This window comes from Salmo trutta, chromosome 14 (assembly GCF_901001165.1).
Source record: "Salmo trutta chromosome 14, fSalTru1.1, whole genome shotgun sequence".
Taxonomy (NCBI): Eukaryota; Metazoa; Chordata; class Actinopteri; order Salmoniformes; family Salmonidae; genus Salmo; species Salmo trutta.
The window spans coordinates 31066349-31091560 of record NC_042970.1 but is presented as its reverse complement, the minus strand read 5'-3'; the positions used below and the strand labels follow the sequence as shown (position 1 = coordinate 31091560).

The 25212-nt window shown below is 42.6% G+C and overlaps 1 protein-coding gene across 2 annotated transcripts in view; it reads right to left on the bottom strand.

The window, feature by feature from the left end:
* Positions 1–2430: 2430 nt before the first annotated feature.
* The window catches only part of LOC115207796 (S-adenosylhomocysteine hydrolase-like protein 1), a 63495-nt gene continuing 40713 nt past the window's right edge, over positions 2431–25212 (bottom strand). For both annotated transcript variants that reach the window (XM_029775280.1, XM_029775281.1), the window contains exons 6-17: positions 14047–14141; positions 13815–13921; positions 13594–13710; positions 8952–9015; positions 8072–8160; positions 7628–7698; positions 7306–7400; positions 7041–7139; positions 6891–6959; positions 3237–3315; positions 2736–2856; positions 2431–2549 (exon numbers count right to left, since the gene is read on the bottom strand). In XM_029775280.1, the coding sequence (XP_029631140.1) occupies positions 2543–2549; positions 2736–2856; positions 3237–3315; positions 6891–6959; positions 7041–7139; positions 7306–7400; positions 7628–7698; positions 8072–8160; positions 8952–9015; positions 13594–13710; positions 13815–13921; positions 14047–14141 (1013 nt within the window). In that variant the 3' untranslated portion in view covers positions 2431–2542. The remainder of the gene's footprint in view (positions 2550–2735; positions 2857–3236; positions 3316–6890; positions 6960–7040; positions 7140–7305; positions 7401–7627; positions 7699–8071; positions 8161–8951; positions 9016–13593; positions 13711–13814; positions 13922–14046; positions 14142–25212) is intronic.

The following is a 25212-nucleotide window of genomic DNA, read 5'->3' as shown; positions in this document are numbered from 1 at the left end:
AATAAATACATTTTAGGAACTCAGTCGGGGTCTCAACTTATTTTTGATAGTTGGAATAGTAGAATACACAAGGTGCAATTATGAAATTTGATTGTGTGCATCAGCAGTTTCTGTTATGTCAGTCACCGACAGTCACTCAATTAGCCCAAATTGCAGAACACTGTTGCATACAACATCCAAATGACCCTGGACTTGTGAGCTGGTCAGATAACACTTAACTGCTAGACATGGTTTCATAAACTGACTATATTTGTCAGTTATTATGACATCCTGCTAGACTTTATGGTTCTGACAGTATAAACAAATCTAAAGTATGAGAGATTCAATTAACTAAAACAGAATTTGAATTCAGAGGCATTGTAATCAACACAGTGCATGTAAAGGCATTCTGGTTTTACTTCATGGCATGCTTTTGGTAGTGCTATAAAAATAATATCCAAGGGAAGACAAATATTTACTGTAGCTTCAAAAACAATGGTAAGTCCAAAACAGGTAAATTCAAACTATTATGTTCTCTTACAATGGAAGTAACTAAATGCTAACACATTAAGCAGTTTGGGTACCCCCAATAAGTACAAATCTTTATGAGACCACTACAGTGATGCACATCTTGGTGCATAGTGATTATAGTGCAGAATCAGAACACTGTTGGACAGCTTTCAAAGAGGAATAGAGTGGACAGACATAATCCTACAAGTGATGAATACGTGCAGTAGCAGATGGGTCACAAGGCACTGTCACTTGACCAGTAACCAAAGTTACGACACCAATACCCCGCCAACAATGTCCTTCTCACGCATATGTCCTTGGTTGTAATGCTCAACAGCTTTTAGTGCAAAGAAGAAAGCGCTTTATCTCACAGTTACATCAGCTAATATATATATATATATATATATATATATATATATATATATATATATATATATATATATATATATATATATATATATATATATAAATAAAACAGTATCTTTTGTTTCACACAGCTAAAATGGAAGGACAGAAAACACTGAAAATTGTACACACAGATGTGGTCTGTATTCAACCGACCGGTAATACATACAGATTATTTACCCTCTGTAATATTCATCTGCAGGTGGAACTAAAAAACAACATTACTCAATCGAATAACAACTCTCCTTATGGAGTAGACCTTCAATGTGATGGTGACATGAAAACAGGCAAGTATGGATGCAGATAACAGACAGAAGGACAACATGGTGATCAGGAACGTTAAGTGAAAAACAGATTCACGTCACACAAAAAGGGATACTAGTTACTACTAGTAATAACAATACTAAAATCAGCCAACTACTGCATTTAAAAAAAAATCACTTCAATAAACGTAATTCCACATTTTTTAGACCAGGGATGGAGAAATGGCAATGCACTATTGTCCTTCGAGCCTGATAAGACTCCTACAATGCGAAACATTCCAGTGTTATTACCATGTGAGACTCAATCAAAACCAGTGCCAGATTGGATAGTCACTCTTCTGGTTACACATACCTTTCTGTATCTTACACTTCTAAATGTTGTTAGTGAAGATAATTGCATTTCTGTACTGTACATGCACAAATGGACTATACAAAGAAAATCATATATTGCCCTTTTAGTCTATTTAAAAAATTTAAATAAAATTATTTAACCTTTATTTAACTAGGCAAGCCAGTTAGGAACAAATTCTTATTTACAATGACGGCCTAGGAACAGTGGGTTAACTGCCTTGTTCAGGGGCAGAATGACAGATTTTTACCTTGTCAGCTCAGGGATTCGATCTATCAACCGTTCGGTTACTGGCCCAACGCTCTAACCACTAGGCTACCTGCCGCCCCAATACAGTACAGTCAGTACAGATACTCATATTTTCTATCTATCTCTCTTCCTCAGTTCTGTTTCAGAGGAAGAGAGATAGAGATCAGTAAAATGACAAGCTGCTAGTAAACATCTATATGGGTATACACATGGTCCAGCAGGAAACGTGACAATGTCTTTAAATGGAACACTGAGGTTGAGTCTTTCTAGTGTGGAAGCCATTTCTCCCTGTTCCCTTGGCTGGAATGTAATTATTTGAGAAGAGCGACATCAATGCAGACAGAAAATATAAATCTCAATTACAACAATCCCCTTCCCTACACAGTCAATTGGCACAATAATAAAGATCTATCAAACTACAAATAAAACATCAGAAAAATGTATATTCTACTGGAGAGTGGGAATGAAATCAGACGTGTGTATATATCTCAAGCAGACAGCTGAGTTTAGGTGCTGTACTTTCAATTGGTGATTCATGACCAGTGGGGTCCTGTATGTTGGTTTCTTAGAGTGTGTATTTCTAGAACTAATGGTGAAACTAAACACACAAAACAGCAAGTGAAACAGGGTCACACCTACTGTAGAAGATGAAGGAATAGGAGCTTAATTTGAAACTTTTTTTTTTAAGTGAAGTGTCTCTAAAAAAACGAAATATATTTCATTATCTTCTGGTCATCCAAGCCTTGTCCAAGTCAAGGAGTGCAGAGTTGTGGGCCGTTCATGCAAGCTAATACCTATGAATACCAAAAATGAAAATGAACATATTAGTCAAATGTATGTACTGAAGTTACAAAAACCTTCACTTAACTTGATTGGACCAATAAGAACATTTGTTGTGGCTGTGGGGATGAAATGCAGAAATTAAGATAAATCTGATATTTTGGTGACATTTAAAGGGATGTTAACAGGGACATTTGTACCTGTAGTAGTTGGGTTTGAATGGGCCATTCTTGTTGAGGCCCAGGTACTTGGCCTGCTCATCTGAGAGCTCCGTTAGGTGGGCATCAAAGGTGGGCAGGTGCAGGCTGGCAACATACTCATCTGAGACAATCACAACACACATACAATTATAGAAGTAATAAGCAATGTTTTTAAAATTGTATTCATCAAATATTTCTGTCTGTATGCTTGAATACCAAATAAGTTACAGAATTGATTTGTAATGTCTCATTCACATCACCAGATGGCATAAGTAGGGCCTCAGAGACTAGTGAAAGTGGTTTGCACAGCTTGTCCAAAACAAGCATTTGTGAAACAGTATTATGTCCACAGAGACAGGGATAAAACAGCTAAAGCAATAATTGTGTTGTGTAGCTAGCTAGACCATAACATAATAATAACTACCACTACAAACATTATTTATCTGTATTTTCTTGTAATGCGCCAAACATGGCAGGGTATAAGGGCTGTCCATTACTCACCCATCTTCTTGGGAAGCAAGTAGACATCCTGTTTGTAGCGGCCGTCTGGAGCATTGTACAGCTCAATAAGAGCCAGAGCCTGTTGGAGAAATGAAGCACAATACACAATCATTAGTATACACACAATCTCAAGAATAGATGGGTCGTTACAACAATTAGGTGCCTTTTGATTAATGTAACTACTTTTGATTTCACGTAATTTTAACCGTGTCATAAAGAAACATGTTCAACGTCATAGAAAACACATTATTTAATTAAATGTTTTTGTAGTCGTTTCTCTATAATACTACTAGTCACCTAGGAATTTTATGAAGTTGGCTTTAGCTAGCCCAGATAGCCTGAAATGGCTTCTTGGTAGCTAGTTATCAATCAAGTTAGAGTCACTCACTTGTCTAACTATCTTAGCTGGCATGCCTGCTGGCAAGGTTGGTAGGCTTTAGAAAAGTAAGCAATTACTACATGTACTGAAGACTCACATTCCTTTCAATCTTTTACCCATCGTTTACCAGAGATGCAGAGAAGCATATATTGTTTATTTAAACAAATTACCATCAGACAGGAGGATACAGACAGCTCAAGAGGTATGCTTAGATATACAGAAAATACAACTTTTTTTTTTTTTTTTACATATGATTATGGCTTTAGATTGCAGGAAAAAGCTATAACTTCCAGACGGGGGGCCGAGCCCCTCTCCTGACCACGCACCCAGACATCCTAACGTACCTTGTGCCCCTTCCGATTTTTGGGTTGCATGTGTAATTCAGGTCAACTAATGTTGAACACTTATCGTTACTAGTGAGATTCCAGTAACCAATCATATTATACTATATTTCTATTGATGTTTAAGTTGACAACTATTACAAATCAGCTGTCAGAAGCTGCATGACAGGCAGTTTATTTTGAGCCAATCAAAACTCAATATTCTCTTAGTCCCGCTCCTAACCTCACGTTATACACCGTCGGCGCCAACGTGCTGAAAAAGAGCTAGAACGGAACGTGAAGAGCTACTGCCATTCCATAGAAGAAAAACTAAGTTCAAAATCATTGAGAAGTTGTATGAAACTGAACTAAAAAGAGAGAACTGGATATTAACACTCACTTATCTATACAAACGTGCTGTGAAGGGATTGAGGGAAAGATTGACGCCAGGATTTGGTCAGGTTTTTTGAGTATGGATTCAGTTCTACCAAGGATGGCGAGCCGCCGAACCCAGGACATCGATAAGAAGATTTGCATGCAAAGATGCATTTTCCTTAGAGAACACTGAATTTGCACTGCCATACTACGGTGTGATAGGATTTTTCTTGCAAGACATCATTCCATCATACATTGCAGTGGGATTGTTATAAGCACATGCTACACTTAAACACCTTAGTGTTTATTGATAGGGACAGTCACTCACATTGATCCCATCTTAGTGATTTATAAGTCAGTATTTGGGAATTGGTTTGTGTTTTTCTGTGGATTGATGTTTATTGTATTGCTATTGAACATTGAACATTGACATCAGAGATCCTCAGATTAAGAAAGAGTTGGGTGCACCCTACTAAACTAAACTATAGGCAGGATATATGGCTGATATCTAAGTCTATTGTACTATTGATGCATTTCATTCATATATCAATATTTACTCAAGGTGATAAAAATTTTTGTAAGTATTTTTATTTACAAAATACATGTCGGCATTCTTTTCCTAAATTATTCAGTTGTGTGGTTTTCATTTCACCCTACTGCTCCAGTAGCGAACCTAACTGGTCCAATAGAGTTTAAGCTTGAACATACAGTAGCCCATAGCGTTAAGAAATTGTTACACATAATGCCCCTGGATTGGTGTAACTTGTTGTTGCACAAGGTGCTTAAGTTCAGAATGGCTGTCAGTCAAAACCCATACAGAGTTTTGAAGCAGAGACCCTGAACTCTGACATCATGTATAGCATGTTACTGTACAGCTACTGCATTCCAAATTAGGTGCTTATCAGTGTCCAAATCTGCCATTTTCAAACTGTATACGGGTATGAGCATACTTACTGTAGTCATTTTTTACTACAGTAAGTATCAAATAAAGTAACAGGGTTGACGACATCATCTTAAATCAGCCATGAATCCCCTTGTGACAGGGGGAATGGAAGCTTGTTGTGTGCAAAAGGGAGGGGCAATTTAATGCAAGCTTCACAATTTTTGTTTTTATTGCTAAAATATTTCTAGCCTCTCTCTATGGCAAAGGGAAAGGGGGATACCTGGGGTAACAGGGTTGACGTGTTATGCTCCACCAATAAACATCAGAAAATGGCCATAAAGAGTAGAACCAGCTCACTTGCTTTTACACTATGATCTATTATTACATGTTCATTACATGTTTCTTTTGAAAACCTTTTTGAAGGAACAGTTTCACCATATTAAAACGAGAGTTCTGTGCACGTAACAGGGTTTACCTTAAAATGAGGGACAGCATTGTTGTTTTTTAAATCTTAAAATGAATCACTAATCACATTTTAAAATCTTCAGAAATGACCTTGTCAGAGCAACAAAATAATTAGGGCTTTACAATGATGGTGAATAATGTTGGGATTAAGTGGGTTAAAAACTTCCTAGAAGTCACCGAGGATGCTATATACAGCTGCAATATGTAACTTTTTGGGATACCTGACCAAATTCACATAGAAAAGTGAGTTATAGATCTGTCCTCATTGAAAGCAAGTCTAAGAAGGGTTTCTATGTGCGTTATTTATATGCTTCCCGTTCTTAAGTATTTTACTTTCGGGTTTGTACACCAGCTTCAAACCGCTGAAAATAAAAAATATAATTTTTGGTTATGAAAAATATATTTCACAGCGGTTTAGATGGTACAGGCGTGGCCATGCACACCTCCAACTCAATCATCAAGTTTGCAGACGACACAACAGTGGTAGGCTTGATTACCAACATGACGAGACCGCCTACAGGGAGGAAGTGAGGGCCCTCGGAGTGTGGTGTCAGGAAAATAACCTCACACTCAACGTCAACAAAACAAAGGAGATGATTGTGGACTTCAGGAAACAGCAGAGGGAGCAGCCCCCTATCCACATCGACAGGACAGTAGTGGAGAAGGGGGAAAGTTAAGTTCCTCGGCGTACACATCACGGACAAACTGAAATGGTCCACCCACACAGACAGCGTGGTGAAGGCGCAACAGCACCTCTTCAACCTCAGGAGGCTGAAGAAATTTGGCTTGTCACCAAAAACACTTACAAACTTTTACAGATGCACAATTGAAAGCATCCTGTCGGGCTGTATCACCACCTGGTATGGCAACTGCTCTGCCCACAACCATAAGGCTCTCCAGAGGTTAGTGCGGTCTGCACAACGCCTGACTGGGTGCAAACTACCTGCCCTCCAGGACACCTACACCACCCGATGTCACAGGAAGGCCAAAAAGATCATCAAGGACAACAACCACCCGAGCCACTGCCTGTTCACCCCGCTAACATCCAGAAGGCAAGGTCAGTACAGGTGCATCAAAGCTGGGACCGAGAGACTGAAAAACAGCTTCTAAATTCAGGCTGTAACAACAAAATGTGGATAAAGTATAGGGGTATGAATACTTTCTGAAGGCAGTGTAAACCCACAGACTGCTATCTGCTGCTTGTTAGCTACTGTGGGGAGTGTCTGTATTACCTGGGTCGTGGCTGTGATTGACAGGACGAAAGTAGGAACTGTGGAGCAGCTGAGGTTCAGGAGACGACCCTGAGGGAGAGAAACTTTTTATTTGCTATGTGGGAGTATATGTGCATGTGTGTATGTGTGTGTGTGTGTGTAACTTCCCACCTCGGCCAGCAGGATGACCCTCTTGCCATCAGGCCAGATGACATGGTCCACCTGAGAGCACACTCTCTCCCAAGTCAGCTCTGGGGTCCGCAGGCTCGCCTGAGGAGCAGGTCACACAGATCAGCAGACCAACACACTATGCACTCTCAAGCACACTACTAAAAGTCGTAATATGCAGTACATGAACTTCATATTCCCTGGAAAGGCTCCGTTGATTTTTACTTTCTACTGTAGTAACGAATTGTGTTGTGTTAAAGTTTCTCACCACGTCAATCTCAGTGTTGGAGTGTCCCATGTTGCACACGATGGAGCCGTTCTTCATACGGTCCAGCTGGTCCCTGGTCACCACGTTCTTATTCCCTAGGAGACCACAGAAAAAACACCAGTCTAAAACCTCCATCTACATAGAGCTTAGCAGCACAAACTCTCCCTATTAGATGATGCAAAGGGCCATGTATGTATGTCAATGCATTTATTGATTGTGACAGGCATGGACTGGAAGCCCATAGATTAATGTATTTCCATATAAAAACAGTCCCCTGTACAGAAAGTTGATTGAATAAGTAAGGTAGTTTGATGTTGTTTACCAGTGCATGTGATGATGATGTCCACCTGACGGATGACCTCATTAAGCTTGACCACCCTGAAGCCATCCATGCTGTTCAAACACATGGGGAGAGACAGGTTAGTAAGAATAGATGGGGGTAGACAGGTGCTCTGCCTACAGTAGAGTTGGTTAGTACTGGTCTAGAGTGCCATTCAACTAATAAGGCTTTTTTGTTTTATTTAAAAGGTTTAATACGCTGCCATCTAGTTTCTATCGTGTTATCCTAATGATGAAAGCCAGTTCAGGTTTTCAGGTTTATATTTTGATGGAGAATTTCTGTTTCAAAGGTTTATCTTAGAGCAGGACATAGAGACTCCTCTGTCCAGAGGGTTTTGTGGTCTAATTCATGGTGTCATTTCTCTGGGTCAGCAGTGCTCTACATTTGGCACTTTCTGCTTCCTACTTCCAGTTTCCTGTCCCTCACCAGGCCTGCAGGGAGCAAATGGGATCAATCTCTGTGACGTAGACAATGGATCCCATGGCTTTCAGTGCAGCAGTGCAACCTTTCCCAACCTGCAGGGAGAGCATATCACATTAGAATTACATAATATGATCGCATCACATTGACCTCAATCAACAGAAAAGGCCACAATGGACCCACAAAAGAACATGCATATCAGTAAACCTTGACGTCCACATTAAAAACTCTATAGAGGCCGAACACTTTAGACTAAATATACAATAACTTAGCATGACATGGCATTGAACTCTTCAGTATATACAAGTATGTACTGTATAGGTGATTATCATTATACAGAGTGCACATATTTTTTATAGCAGGTTTAGCGTAGCCAGCACAAACTCAGTCTATTCAAACATAACTACATATACAATATGAAAACCCTGTGATGGAAATAAAAAAAATGTGTGCTTTTCTAATAACTAATTTCTGTGTTCATTCAAGTGACTGATTGAATGAATCCTCACTATCAGTATCTGCAATTTGGCAGTACGCCCAAAACCTTGTTTAGAGAAAGGGTTCTCTCAGTTTCAAGGTCTCAGCTTAGAGAGAAGAAGCATTATGAGGTATTGGTCTGTCACATGCATGACCCAGTATTGGTCGATAACATGAATGAAGCAAACGTTAATGATTAATTAATTATGAATAAGCTAAATCATGCAAATATAACTTGTCTGTATATAAGAGAACTAGCAGAACTGCCCCGGGGGGAGCAACTGAACGACATGTGTACTTTGTGCATTGAGTTAGTTGGAACCTCTCCAGCGCGCTGATAATAAAGAATAATGCATTTCAGATTGACTTCCGAATGTCCCTGTGTAGAATTTCCACGACACCCCCTTACCTCTCCATAACCACAGACAACCACCTGCTTTCCTCCAAACATCACGTCTGTGGTCCTTTTCAGGCTGCAGACAGAAACATGGAGATAGAGACAGGGGAAACATTAAGATACGGGAAGTTGGCCTTTCTATGTTATATTGAAACACCAGGAAGAGCGAAGTGGGCAGTAGCAGTCTATAAAAGCAATTTCCCAGGCCACTGGATCACACAGGCCATGTTGTTAGCCTGATGTATTGGCCTTGTGTATGTGTGTATGTGTGTATGTGTGTGTGTGTGTGTGTGTGTGTGTGTGTGTGTGTGTGTATACACACACACACACACACACACACACATACATACATACATACATACATACATACATACACTGCTCAAAAAAATAAAGGGAACACTTAAACAACACAATGTAACTCCAAGTCAATCACACTTCTGTGAAATCAAACTGTCCACTTAGGAAGCAACACTGATTGACAATAAATTTCACATGCTGTTGTGCAAATGGAATAGACAACAGGTGGAAATTATAGGCAATTAGCAAGACACCCCCAATGAAGGAGTGGTTCTGCAGGTGGTGACCACAGACCACTTCTCAGTTCCTATGCTTCCTGGCTGATGTTTTGGTCACTTTTGAATGCTGGCGGTGCTTTCACTCTAGTGGTAGCATGAGACGGAGTCTACAACCCACACAAGTGGCTCAGGTAGTGCAGCTCATCCAGGATGGCACATCAATGCGAGCTGTGGCAAGAAGGTTTGCTGTGTCTGTCAGCGTAGTGTCCAGAGCATGGAGGCGCTACCAGGAGACAGGCCAGTACATCAGGAGATGTGGAGGAGGCCGTAGGAGGGCAACAACCCAGCAGCAGGAACGCTACCTCCACCTTTGTGCAAGGAGGAGCAGGAGGAGCACTGCCAGAGCCCTGCAAAATGACCTCCAGCAGGCCACAAATGTGCATGTGTCTGCTCAAACGGTCAGAAACAGACTCCATGAGGGTGGTATGAGGGCCCGACGTCCACAGGTGGGGGTTGTGCTTACAGCCCAACACCGTGCAGGACGTTTGGCTTTTGCCAGAGAACACCAAGATTGGCAAATTCGCCACTGGCGCCCTGTGCTCTTCACAGATGAAAGCAGGTTCACACTGAGCACATGTGACAGAGTCTGGAGACGCCTTGGAGAACGTTCTGCTGCCTGCAACATCCTCCAGCATGACCAGTTTGGCGGTGGGTCAGTCATGGTGTGGGGTGGCATTTCTTTGGGGGGCCGCACAGCCCTCCATGTGCTCGCCAGAGGTAGCCTGACTGCCATTAGGTACCGAGATGAGATCCTCAGACCCCTTGTGAGACCATATGCTGGTGCGGTTGGCCCTGGGTTCCTCCTAATGCAAGACAATGCTAGGCCTCATGTGGCTGGAGTGTGTCAGCAGTTCCTGCAAGAGGAAGGCATTGATGCTATGGACTGGCCCGCCCGTTCCCCAGACCTGAATCCAATTGAGCACATCTGGGACATCATGTCTCGCTCCATCCACCAATGCCACGTTGCACCACAGACTGTCCAGGAGTTGGCGGATGCTTTAGTCCAGGTCTGGGAGGAGATCCCTCAGGAGACCATCCACCACCTCATCAGGAGCATGCCCAGGCGTTGTAGGGAGGTCATACAGGCATGTGGAGGCCACACACACTACTGAGCCTAATTTTGACTTGTTTTAAGGACATTACAACAAAGTTGGATCAGCCTGTAGTGTGGTGTTCCACTTTAATTTTGAGTGTGACTCCAAATCCAGACCTCCATGGGTTGATAAATTGGATTTCCATTGATTATTTTTGTGTGATTTTGTTGTCAGCACATTCAACTATGTAAAGAAAAAAGTACACTTTTTTCCCACGCTTTGAACCTCGCGGCTTAAACAATGACGCGGCTAATATATGGATTTTTCCCGCTTTCAATTTTTTTTTAAAGGAGATGACTTCAGTGGTTTCAGTGCACAGGAGGAAGAAGATGGTGACCAATGACTTTCTTGGTAGGCTACTGTTTACTGCTAATCTTTTATTTTTTGTTACAAGCCATGTTTCGTTAAAGCCTATTTATTTTTGTTACAAGCCGTGTTTCGTTAAAACCTATTTATTTTTGTTACATTCCGTGTTTCTTTAAAGCCTGTGTAAAGTTCATTTGTTTCAATGTACCGGTAGGCACCTGCGGCTTATAAACATGTGCGGCTTATTTATGTTAAAAAAAAATATAATAATAATAAATTCAGTGGGTGCGGCTTATATTCAGGTGCGCTCAATAGTCCAGAAATTACGGTATATATGTGTGTGTGTGTGTGTGTGTGTGTGTATGTATAACACACACACACACACACACACACACACACACACACACACATACATACATATGTACCAGTCAAAAGTTTGGACACACACACTCAATCCAGGGTATTTCTTAATTTATACTGTTTTCTACATTGCAAATTAATAGTGAAGACATCAAAGCTATTAAATAACACTTATGGAATCATGTAGTAACCCCCGCAAAAAGTATATTTTAGATTCTTCAAAGTAGCCACCCTTTGCCTTGATATGGTTTGGGATGAGTTGGACCGCAGAGTGAAGGAAAAGCAGCCAACCAGTGCTCAGAATATGGGGAACTCCTTCAAGATGGTTAGAAAAGCATTCCAGGTGAAGCTGGTTGAGAAAATGCCAAGAGTGCAAAGCTGTCATCAAGGCAAAGGGTGGCTACTTTGAAGAATCTAAAATAGAAAACATATTTTGATTTGTTTAACACTTTCTTGGTTACTACATGATTCCATATGTGTTATTTCATAATTTGGATGTCTTCACTATTATTCTACAATGTAGAAGATAGTAAAAATAAAAACCCTTGAATGAGAGCGTTCAAACTTTTGACAGGTACTATATTTCAGATATATATTTACAGTATTTGATCCACAAAAAAAATCTGATACGTAGTTAAATATTAAATATACAGTTGAAGTCGGAAGTTTACATACACTTAGGTTGGGGTCATTAAAACTCGTTTTTCAACCAGTCCACAAATGTCTTGTTAACAAACTATAGTTTTGGCAAGTCGGTTAGGACATCTACTTTGTGCATGACACAAGTCATTTTTCTAACAATTGTTTACACATTTCACTTATAATTCACTGTATCACAATTCCAGTGGGTCAGAAGTTTACATACAGTAAGTTGACTGTGCCTTTAAACAGCTTGGAAAATTCCAGAAAATGGCTTTAGAAGCTTCTGATAGGCTAATTGACATAATTTGAGTCAATTGGAGGTGTACCTGTGGATGTATTTCAAGGCTTACCTTCAAACTCAGTGCCTCTTTGCTTGACATCATGGGAAAATCAAAAGAAATCAGCCAAGACCTCAGAAAATAAATTGTAGACCTCCACAAGTATGGTTCATCCTTGGGAGCAATTTCCAAACACCTGAAGGTACCACGTTCATCTGTACAAGTATAGTAGCCGTCATGCCGCTCAGGAAGGAGACGCGTTCTGTCTCCTAGAGATGAACATACTTTAGTGCGAATAGTGCAAATCAATCCCAGAACAACAGCAAAGGACCTTGTGAAGATGCTGGAGGAAACAGGTAGAAAAAGTATCTATATCTACAGTAAAACGAGTCCTATATCGACATAACCTGAAAGGCTGCTCAGCAAGAAAGAAGCCACTGCTCCAAAACCACCATAAAAAAGCCAGACTACGGTTTGCAACTGCACATGGGGACATAGATCATACTTTTTGGAGAAATGTCCTCTGGTCTGATGAAACAAAAATATAACTGTTCGGCCATAATGACCATCGTTATGTTTGGAGGAAAAAGGGGGAGGCTTGCAAGCCGAAGAACACCATCCCATCCGTGAAGCACGGGGTTGGCAGCATCATGTTGTGGGGGTGCTTTGCTGAAGGAGGGACTGGTGCACTTCACAAAATAGATGACATCATTAGGAAGGAAAATGATGTAGATATATTGAAGCAACATCTCAAGACATCAGTCAGAAAGTTAAAGCTTGGTCGCAAATGGGTCTTCCAAATGGACAATGACCCCAAGCATACTTCCAAAGTTGTTGCAAAATGGCTTAAGGACAACAAAGTCAAGGTATTGGAGTGGCCATCAAAAAGTCCTGACCTCAATCCTATAGAAAATGTATGGGCAGAACTAAAAAAGCGTGTGCGAGCAAGGAGGCCTACAAACCTAACCTCAGTTACACCAGCTCTGTCAGGAGGAATGGGCCAAAATTCACCCAGCTTATTGGGGGAAGCTTGTGGAAGGCTACCCGAAACGTTTGACCCAAGTTAAAGAATTTAGAGGCAATGCTACCAAATACACTTAATTAGTATGTAAACGTCTGACCCACTGGGAATGTGATGAAAGAAATAAAAGCTGAAATAAATCACTCTCTACTATTATTCTGACATTTCACATTCTTAAAATGAAGTGGTGATCCCAACTCCCTAAGACAGGGAATTTTTACTAGGATTAAATGTCAGGAATTGTGAAAAACTGAGTTTAAATGTATTTGGCTAAGGTGTATGTAAACCTCCGACTTCAACTGTATGTACAAAGAGCACTGAGGTGTCGTAGCGAGGGAACATTCACTTGTATGCTTGAAAGGTACATTTAACACCTACCCATCCAAGATAGACTCTCTGCAGCAGTAGAGGTTGTCAAACTTCTGCTTTGTCACAGAGTCATTTACATTCATGGCTGGCACACACAGCTTGCCTGCTTTGGACAGCTGGTACAACCTTTAAGGCAAAGAGAAAGTAACAAAGTAACTAAGCTCAGAGTTACCTGTTGGTCTTATGAATATGTATGATTGAGAATGTATTGTAATCAGAAATAAAATCACCTGTGGACCCCAGTCACACTCTCCTCCACAATGCCCCTGATCTTCTTGAAGCCGTTGGGGTATTTCTTATACACCCAGTGAGTCAAGTCCCCTCCGTCATCAAGGATCTACCACAGACACAGCAAGAGATAACATTCTCAACACGCAAACACATATCAGTAACACAAAATGGTCAACAAGGACGTTTGTCTTGCTGTTAAAGGAGGGTAATTGACAAGAGTTCTATGGGTACCATGTTAGGCTGCCACCCCTCCATGTTGATGCACTTGTTGATACACCACCAGAAGTCATCCTCCGATTCCCCCTTCCAGGCAAAAACAGCCACACCTGCAGAAATGACAAGGTAGTTGGGAGAATAAAATGGGTTTAGAAATTACAATATTTCTCCAGATCAGACATAGCTTCTATATTTGTTGTGACCTAAGGCCCTTTTTAAACAACAGCACAGGGTCCTGAGCCATTAACAAGTTAAGACCCTTCATTCTAGAGAGAGCAGAACCGATGATGTTTGAACATACGGTGCTTGATGTCCGTATAATCTGTTGTAAAGTCATTAATATAACGACCTGCAGCTTAACTCTAGACATCTGGACCTGCACAACGGTCCAACCACAACACCACAGAGCCTAGAACAGCCCCCGCCTCTGTAGGCTCCTCCAGGTAGACTTACATAACCCTGCTCACTAAACACCAGGGCCGGGACGATACTCGTTGGTATCGTAGCAAGGAAACAAAAAGTGGATTAAACTTCTTTAGGAAAACAGCCTTAATGTTGGAAACAAACATTATGTCATCATCCAGAGTCACATGTATTTATTTTCCAAGCTATAGCACACAACATTTTACATACAGCAGGTTTTTAACGATCAAAGAGTTATGCCTGCTTCGTGTTTTCCGTTTTGCCATGGAAAGAATATTGCAATACTGGTATCGTCCCGGCCCTACTAAACACTTCAGCTCTCTACCATTAAAGCCCACTTTACACCCTCATAAATCACTCAGGAAACGGGTGTCAATAGCAGCCAGAACTACCAGTATTGACCAGTCATGTAGGATTTAAGGTACACTAGCTTATCAGGGTTAGCTTCACTGTAGGCCTATTCACCTATACTGGTATGTGTGTCACTATACTGCTATTTGTGTCATGACCAATTGTTGTGAACTGACCTAACCTTTGAATATTTAACATTGTGTTATAAAGCCTGCATTATGTTATAAGCATGGCAGAAACAGAGGGCCCTCCATATGTTTATTTATTTATGTAGATTAGCTTCAGCAGAAACAGCAGCTACTTTTCCTGGGGTCCACAAAAAAATAACATGTAATAAAACATTGATAGATCCGGACAGTCACAAATTTAAAATAAAGATAATAATAAATAATTAAGATACCTTGATATTTAATCTAACGGGGACCAACTGTTTTAAAAATATCGGTATCTTTCATACCGTTTGTTGATCATGCTGGGCTGAAGGCTTCCATGTGAAAACCTGTTTGGATGCCATTTTATTTTTTGCTAATCTGTTGCTGCGCATGTTGTGTATTTTGAGACATTGCATTAGTGCCGACATTGGGGAAAATGTCAGTAATTTCCAGGTCGTCATTACATTTTTTCTGGAAATGTGAAGTGATCCCGGTTACCCATGTTAATCCCTACTTGGTGGCCAATAGCAGCACCCCAAAAGAAGAGGCTTTAGATGAGGCAAGTGAATTTGCAACTAAAACAGTTCAACAACATTCGACATGAGATCCTCTCTAAGCTTTACGAGAATATGGCTCTGAATATATACACAACACCCCCATAGGCATTCTGTCTTTTCTGTAGATATACAAGGATGTGTGTTCTTTAAACCAAGAGGGGATAATAAGCTAGGTCTCTTGTCTCTAAAGCCGTTATTCTGTGATTTTTAAGAGAGGATCAGACATCAGGTGATAACTGCAGCAGGACAGAAGGCCTTCTGGTAATTTCCACCCCAGAGAGAGCAGAGCAGGCAGGCTGAAACAGAAGCTGCCAGAGGACAGCTCCATAAAGACCAACTGTTTATTAGAAATAGATACTGTGACAGATGTCGCTTTACACAATGATGTGGGAAAGGGAGGGCTTACGTAAAAAAATAATTACCAAAAGATAAAGTGGTACACAAAAAAAACAATCCTAAGCCCTGCTATTGAATGGGAGGGGTGGGGAGATTTTGAAAGCTCTATGATTCTTCTGCCATGCTACTCGTCCCATATGACCATACAGCTAGAAACACGCTATACAGTACCTGGGCTTAGGACCTCTATTCTACTGACAGTTTTTTCTTAGTTAACCTATCTAGTCCTCAAATCCCTGCCTCTTTCTCTGTGTCTGTAAGTACAGTGCATTTGAAAAGTATTCAGAACCCTTGACTTTTTCCACTTTGTTACATTACAGCCTTATTGTAAAACGTATATCTACACACAGTACCCCATAATGACAAAGCGAACACAGGTTTAGAATATTTTCAAACAGAAATACCTTATTTGCATAGGTATTCAGACCCTTTGCTATGAGACTCAAAATTGAGCTTAGCTGCATCCTGTTTCCATTGATCATCCTTGAGATGTTTCTACAACTTGATTGGAGTCCACCTGTGGTAAATTCAATTGATTGGACATGATTTGGAAAGGCACACACCTGTCTATACAAAGGTCCTACAGTTGACAGTGCATGTCAGAGCAAAAACCAAGACATGAGGTCAAAGGAATTCAAATCAAATCAAACGTATTTGTCACATACACATGGTTAGCAGGTGTTAATGCAAGTGTAGTGAAATGCTTGTGCTTCTAGTTCTGACCATGCAGTAATATCTAACAAGTAATCTACCAATTCCACAACAACTACTTTGTACACACAAGTGCTCCCGAGTGGCGCAGTGGTCTAAGGACACTGCACTGTCTAAGGACACTGGTTGACATCACTCACAACGTCAACATTGTGAGTGTTTCCTGTTTCCTGTTTCCGGTCACAACTTGCAGACTTGTTTACGCTGTTGTGCGTTTTTGTTGCCGTTTTTACTTTGCTACCTGACGGTCTTTACTTTTTCATTACCGTATATTTTTACTTTTTCCCTCACTCAACTTTTTTCTCATTCAACTCTCCTACCCCGGAGGTTTTATCTGGACATGGTTCGTCAGGACTTCAAACAGCCGAAGCTAAGTAACATTAACATGATGCCTTCTAATTGCAGTCGTTGTACTCATAATATACAGGAGAACGATCGCCTTACGGCGAGGATAGCTGTGCTGCAAGCCCAGCTTCAGACGCAATCGTTAGGCAAGGGTCATTTCAGTGTAGGAAAGGATGAAACAGCGTCTGTGCCACCAGTAAGTACAGATAGTAACGTTAGTATAAACCCCCTCGCACGGTCCCCGCAGCCGGACATCTTTCTCATGGCTTCTGGAGGGAAACGCTGTAGGAATGCTCAACCGGTGTCGCTTATTCAGCCGACAGAAACTTTCAACCGGTTCTCCCCGTTAAGCGAGTCGGAGTCGGAGGCCGAGACTTCTCTGGTCTCTGCTCCTCCCGTTGTGGGGTCTGAGACGCCGACGGCTCCCACCATTAGCTCTGACAAATTGAAAACCCTAGTCATTGGCGACTCCATTACCCGCAGTATTAGACTTAAAACTAATCATCCAGCGATCATACACTGTTTACCAGGGGGCAGGGCTACCGACGTTAAGGCTAATCTAAAGACGGTGCTGGCTAAAGCTAAAACTGGCGAGTGTAGAGAGTATAGAGATATTGTTATCCACGTCGGCACCAACGATGTTAGGATGAAACAGTCAGAGGTCACCAAGCGCAATATAGCTTCAGCGTGTAAATCAGCTAGAAAGATGTGTCGGCATCGAGTAATTGTCTCTGGCCCCCTCCCAGTTAGGGGGAGTGATGAGCTCTACAGCAGAGTCTCACAACTCAATCGCTGGATGAAAACTGTTTTCTGCCCCTCCCAAAAGATAGAATTTGTAGATAACTGGCCCTCTTTCTGGGATTCACCCACAAACAGGACCAAGCCTGGCCTGCTGAGGAGTGACGGACTCCATCCTAGCTGGAGGGGTGCTCTCATCTTATCTACGAACATAGACAGGGCTCTAACTCCTCTAGCTCCACAATGAAATAGGGTGCAGGCCAGGCAACAGGCTGTTAGCCAGCCTGCCAGCTTAGTGGAGTCTGCCACTAGCACAGTTAGCGTAGTCAGCTCAGCTTTCCCCATTGAGACCGTGTCTGTGCCTCGATCTTGGTTGGGCAAAATTAAAAATGGCGGTGTTCGCTTCAGTAATCTTACTAGTATAAAGACCTCCTCCATTCCTGCCATTATTGAAAGAGATTGTGATACTTCACATCTCAAAATTGGGTTACTTAATGTTAGATCCCTCACTTCCAAGGCAGTTATAGTCAATGAACTAATCACTGATCATAATCTTGATGTGATTGGCCTGACTGAAACATGGCTTAAGCCTGATGAATTTACTGTGTTAAATGAGGCCTCACCCCCTGGTTACACTAGTGACCAAACCCCCCGTGCATCCGGCAAAGGCGGAGGTGTTGCTAACATTTACGATAGCAAATTTCAATTTACAAAAAAAAAAACAATGACGTTTTCGTCTTTTGAGCTTCTAGTCATGAAATCTATGCAGCCTACTCAATCACTTTTTATAGCTACTGTTTACAGGCCTCCTGGGCCATATGCAGTGTTCCTTACTGAGTTCCCTGAATTCCTATCGGATCTTGTAGTCATAGCAGATAATATTCTAATTTTTGGTGACTTTAACATTCACATGGAAAAGTCCACAGACCCACTCCAAAAGGCTTTCGGAGCCATCATCGACTCAGTGGGTTTTGTCCAACATGTCTCTGGACCTACTCACTGCCACAGTCATACTCTGGACCTAGTTTTGTCCCATGGAATAAATGTTGTGGATCTTAATGTTTTTCCTCATAATCCTGGATTATCGGACCACCATTTTATTGCGTTTACAATTGCAACAAATAATCTGCTCAGACCCCAACCAAGGAAGATTAAAAGTCGTGCTATAAATTCTCAGACAACCCAAAGATTCCTTGATGCCCTTCCAGACTCCCTCTGCCTACCCAAGGACGTCAGAGGACAAGAATCAGTTAACCACCTAACCGAGGAACTCAATTCAACCTTGCGCAATACCCTAGATGCAGTTGCACCCCTAAAAATTAAAAACATCTGTCATAAGAAACTAGCTCCCTGGTATACAGAAAATACACGAGCTCTGAAGCAAGCTTCCAGAAAATTGGAACGGAAATGGCGCCACACTAAACTGGAAGTCTTCCGACTAGCTTGGAAAGACAGTACCGTGCAGTATCGAAGAGCCCTCACTGCTGCACGATCATCCTATTTTTCCAACTTAATTGAGGAAAATAAGAACAATCCGAAATTTCTTTTTGACACTGTCGCAAAGCTAACTAAAAAGCAGCATTCGCAAATGGAGGATGGCTTTCACTTCAGCAGTAATAAATGTATGAACTTTTTTGAGGAAAAGATCATGATCATTAGAAAGCAAATTACGGACTCATCTTTAAATCTGGGTATTCCTCCAGGGCTTCATTGTCCAGAGTCTGCACAACTCTGCCAGGACCCTGGCTCAAGGGAGATACTAAAGTGTTTTAGTACTATATCTCTTGACACAATGATGAAAATAATCATGGCCTCCAAACCCTCAAGCTGCATACTGGACCCTATTCCAACTAAACTACTGAAAGAGCTGCTTCCTGTGCTTGGCCCTCCTATGTTGAACATAATAAACGGCTCTCTATCCACCGGATGTGTACCAAGCTCACTAAAAATGGCAGTAATAAAGCCTCTCTTGAAAAAGCCGAATCTTGACCCAGAAATTATAAAAAACTATCGGCCTATATCGAATCTTCCATTCCTCTCAAAAATTTTAGAAAAAGTTGTTGCGCAGCAACTCACTGCCTTCCTGAAGACAAACAATGTATACGAAACGCTTCAGTCTGGTTTTAGACCCCATCATAGCACTGAGACTGCACTTGTGAAGGTGGTAAATGACCTTTTAATGACGTCAGACCGAGGCTCTGCATCTGTCCTCGTGCTCCTAGATCTTAGTGCCGCTTTTGATACCATCGATCACCACATTCTTTTGGAGAGATTGGAAACCCAAATTGGTCTACATGGACAAGTTCTGGCCTGGTTTAGATCTTATCTGTCGGAAAGATATCAGTTTGTCTCTGTGAATGGTTCGTCCTCTGACAAATCAATTGTAAATTTCGGTGTTCCTCAAGGTTCCGTTCTAGGACCACTATTGTTTTCACTATATATTTTACCTCTTGGGGATGTCATTCGAAAACATAATGTTAAATTTCACTGCTATGCGGACGACACACAGCTGTACATTTCAATGAAACATGGTGAAGCCCCAAAATTGCCCTCGCTAGAAGCCTGTGTTTCAGACATAAGGAAGTGGATGGCTGCAAATTTTCTACTTTTAAACTCGGACAAAACAGAGATGCTTGTCCTAGGTCCCAAGAAACAAAGAGATCTTCTGTTGAATCTGACAATTAATCTGGATGGTTGTACAGTCGTCTCAAATAAAACTGTGAAGGACCTCGGCGTTACTCTGGACCCTGATCTCTCTTTTGAAGAACATATCAAGACTGCTTCAAGGACAGCTTTTTTCCATCTACGTAACATTGCAAAAATCAGAAACTTTCTGTCCAAAAATGACGCAGAAAAATTAATCCATGCTTTTGTTACTTCTAGGCTCGACTACTGCAATGCTCTACTTTCCGGCTACCCGGATAAAGCACTAAACAAACTTCAGTTAGTGCTAAATACGGCTGCTAGAATCCTGACTAGAACCAAAAAATTTGATCATATTACTCCAGTGCTAGCTTCCCTACACTGGCTTCCTGTTAAGGCAAGGGCTGATTTCAAGGTTTTACTGCTAACCTACAAAGCATTACATGGGCTTGCTCCTACCTATCTTTCCGATTTGGTCCTGCCGTACATACCTACACGTACGCTACGGTCACAAGACGCAGGCCTCCTAATTGTCCCTAGAATTTCTAAGCAAACGGCTGGAGGTAGGGCTTTCTCCTATAGAGCTCCATTTTTATGGAATGGTCTGCCTACCCATGTGAGAGACGCAGACTCAGTCTCAACCTTTAAGTCTTTACTGAAGACTTATCTCTTCAGTAGGTCCTATGATTAAGTATAGTCTGGCCCAGGAGTGTGAAGGTGAACGGAAAGGCTGGAGCAACGAACCGCCCTTGCTGTCTCTGCCTTGTCGGTTCCCCTCTTCCCACTGGGATTCTCTGCCTCTAACCCTTTTACAGGGGCTGAGTCACTGACTTACTGGTGTTCTTCCATGCCGTCCATGGGAGGGGTGCGTCACTTGAGTAGGTTGAGCCACTGACGTGGTCTTCCTGTCTGGGTTGGCGCCCCCCCCCTTGGGTTGTGCCGTGGCAGACATCTTTGTGGGCTATACTCGGCCTTGTCTTCGGACGGTAAGTTGGTGGTTGTAGATATCCCTCTAGTGGTGTGGGGGCTGTGCTTTGGCAAAGTGGGTGGGGTTATATCCTGCCTGTTTGGCCCTGTCCGGGGGTATCATCGGATGGGGCCACAGTGTCTTCTGATCCCTCCTGTCTCAGCCTCCAGTATTTATGCTGCAGTAGTTTATGTGTCGGGGGGCTAGGGTCAGTCTGTTACATCTGGAGTATTCTCTTGTCTTATCCAGTGTCCTGTGTGAATGTAAATATGCTCTCTCTAATTCTCTCTTTCTTTCTCTCTTTCTCTCGGAGGACCTGAGCCCTAGGACTACCTGGCATGATGACTCCTTGCTGTCCCCAGTCCACCTGGCCATGCTGCTGCTCCAGTTTCAACTGTTCTGCCTGCGGCTACGGAACCCTGACCTGTTCACCGGACGTGCTTGTTGCACCCTCGACAATTACTATGATTATTATTATTTGACCATGCTGGTCATTTACGAACATTTTAACATCTTGACCATGTTCTGTTATAATATCCACCCGGCACAGCCAGAAGAGGACTGGCCACCCCTCATAGCCTGGTTCCTCTCTAGGTTTCTTCCTAGGTTTTTGGCCTTTCTCAGGAGTTTTTCCTAGGGAGTTTTTCCCAGCCACCGTGCTTCTTTCACATGCATTGCTTGCTGTTTGGGGTTTTAGGCTGGGTTTCTGTACAGCACTTTGAGATTTCAGCTGATGTACGAAGGGCTATATAAATAAATTTGATTTGATTTGATTTAAAGGAATGAATATGAATATGTACCTAAAAATATACTGCTCAAAAAAATAAAGGGAACACTTAAACAACACATCCTAGATCTGAATGAAATAAATAATCTTATTAAATACTTTTTTCTTTACATAGTTGAATGTGCTGACAACAAAATCACACAAAAATAATCAATGGAAATCCAATTTATCAACCCATGGAGGTCTGGATTTGGAGTCACACTCAAAATTAAAGTGGAAAACCACACTACAGGCTGATCCAACTTTGATGTAATGTCCTTAAAACAAGTCAAAATGAGGCTCAGTAGTGTGTGTGGCCTCCACGTGCCTGTATGACCTCCCTACAACGCCTGGGCATGCTCCTGATGAGGTGGCGGATGGTCTCCTGAGGGATCTCCTCCCAGACCTGGACTAAAGCATCCGCCAACTCCTGGACAGTCTGTGGTGCAATGTGGCGTTGGTGGATGGCGCGAGACATGATGTCCCAGATGTGCTCAATTGGATTCAGGTCTGGGGAACGGGTGGGCCAGTCCATAGCATCAATGCCTTCCTCTTGCAGGAACTGCTGACACACTCCAGCCACATGAGGTCTAGCATTGTCTTGCATTAGGAGGAACCCAGGGCCAACCGCACCAGCATATGGTCTCACAAGGGGTCTGAGGATCTTTTCTCGGTACTTAATTGCAGTCAGGCTACCTCTGGCGAGCACATGGAGGGCTGTGCGGCCCCCCAAAGAAATGCCACCCCACACCATGACTGACCCACCGCCAAACTGGTCATGCTGGAGGATGTTGCAGGCAGCAGAACGTTCTCCACGGCGTCTCCAGACTCTGTCACGTCTGTCACGTGCTCAGTGTGAACCTGCTTTCATCTGTGAAGAGCACAGGGCGCCAGTGGCAAATTTGCCAATCTTGGTGTTCTCTGGCAAATGCCAAACGTCCTGCACGGTGTTGGGTTGTAAGCACAACCCCCACCTGTGGACGTCGGGCCCTCATACCACCCTCATGGAGTCTGTTTCTGACAGTTTGAGCAGACACATGCACATTTGTGGCCTGCTGGAGGTCATTTTGCAGGGCTCTGGCAGTGCTCCTCCTGCTCCTCCTTGCACAAAGGCGGAGGTAGCGGTCCTGCTGCTGGGTTGTTGCCCTCCTACGGCCTCCTCCACGTCTCCTGATGTACTGGCCTGTCTCCTGGTAGCACCTCCATGCTCTGGACACTACGCTGACAGACACAGCAAACCTTCTTGCGACAGCTCGCATTGATGTGCCATCCTGGATAAGCTGCACTACCTGAGCCACTTGTGTGGGTTGTAGACTCCGTCTCATGCTACCACTAGAGTGAAAGCACCGCCAGCATTCAAAAGTGACCAAAACATCAGCCAGGAAGCATAGGAACTGAGAAGTGGTCTGTGGTCCCCACCTGCAGAACCACTCCTTTATTGGGGGTGTCTTGCTAATTGCCTATAATTTCCACCTGTTGTCTATTCCATTTGCATAACAGCATGTGAAATGTATTGTCAATCAGTGTTGCTTCCTAAGTGGACAGTTTGATTTCACAGAAGTGTGACTGACTTGGAGTTACATTGTGTTGTTTAAGTGTTCCCTTTATTTTTTTGAGCAGTGTATATAAATGAGTGATGGCCGAATGGCATAGGCAAGATGTAATAGATGGTATGGAGTACAGTATATACATATGAGATGAGTATTGTAGGGTATGAAAACATATAAAGCAGCATTGTTTAAGGTGGCTAGTGATACATTACATCAGAATGGCAAGATGCAGTAGATGGTATAGAGTACAGTATATACATATGAGATGAGTAATGTAGGTTATGAAAACATTATATAAAGTGGCATTGTTTAAAGTGGCTAGTGATACATCTAATTACATCAAGATGGCAAGATGCAGTAGATGGTATGGCGTACAGTATATGCATATGAGATGAATAATGTAGGTTATGTAAACATTATCTAATATAAATAATATAAAGTGGCAAGTGATAAATTGATTACATCAATTTTCCCATTATTAAAGTGGCTTGAGTTGAGTCAGTATGTTGGCAGCGGCCACTCAATGTTAGTGATGATTGCTGTTTAACAGTCTGATGGCCTTGAGATAGAAGCTGTTTTTCAGTCTCTCGGTTCCAGCTTTGATGCACCTGTTCTGACCTCGCCTTCTGGATGTTTGCGGGGTGAACAGGCAGTGGCTCGGGTGGTTCTTGTCCTTGATGATCTTTTTGGCTTTCCTGTGACATCGGGTGGTGTAGGTGTCCTGGAGGGCAGGTAGTTTGCACCCGATGATGCGTTGTGCAGACCTCACTACCCTCTAGAGAGCCTTCCGGTTATGGGCGGAGCAGCTGCCGTACCAGGCGGTGATACAGCCCGACAGGATGCTCTCGATTGTACATCTGTAAAAGTATGTGAGTGTTTTTGGTGACAAGTCAAATTTCTTCAGCCTCCTGAGGTTGAAGAGGCGCTGCTGCGCCTTCTTCACCACGCTGTCTGTGTGGGTGGACCATTTCAGTTTGTCCGTGATGTGTACGCTGAGGAACTTAAAACTCTCCACCCTCTCCACTACTGTCCCGTCAATGTAGATAGGGGGCTGCTCCCTCTGCTGTTTCCTGAAGTCCACGATCATCTCTTTTGTTTTGTTGACATTGAGTGCGAGGTTATTTTCCTGGCATCACACTCCAAGGGCCCTCACCTCCTCCCTGTAGGCCGTCTCGTCGTTGTTGGTAATCAAGCCTACCACTGTAGTCTCGTCTGCAAACTTGATGATTGAGTTGGATGCGTGCATGGCCACGCAGTCGTGGGTGAACAGAAGACGTTGTTACCTACCCTCACCACCTGGGGGCGGCCCGTCAGGAAGTCCAGGACACAGTTGCACAGGGCGGGGTCGAGACCCAAGGTCTCGAGCTTAATGACGAGTTTGGAGGGTACTATGGTGTTAAATGCTGAGCTGTAATCGATGAACAGCATTCTTACATAGCTATTCCTCTTGTCCAGATGGATTAGGGCAGTGTGCAGTGTGATGGCGATTGCGTCGTCTGTGAACCTATTGGGTCGGTAAGCAAATTGGAGTGGGTCTAGGGTGTCAGGTAGGGTGGAGGTGATATGGTCCTTGACTAGTCTC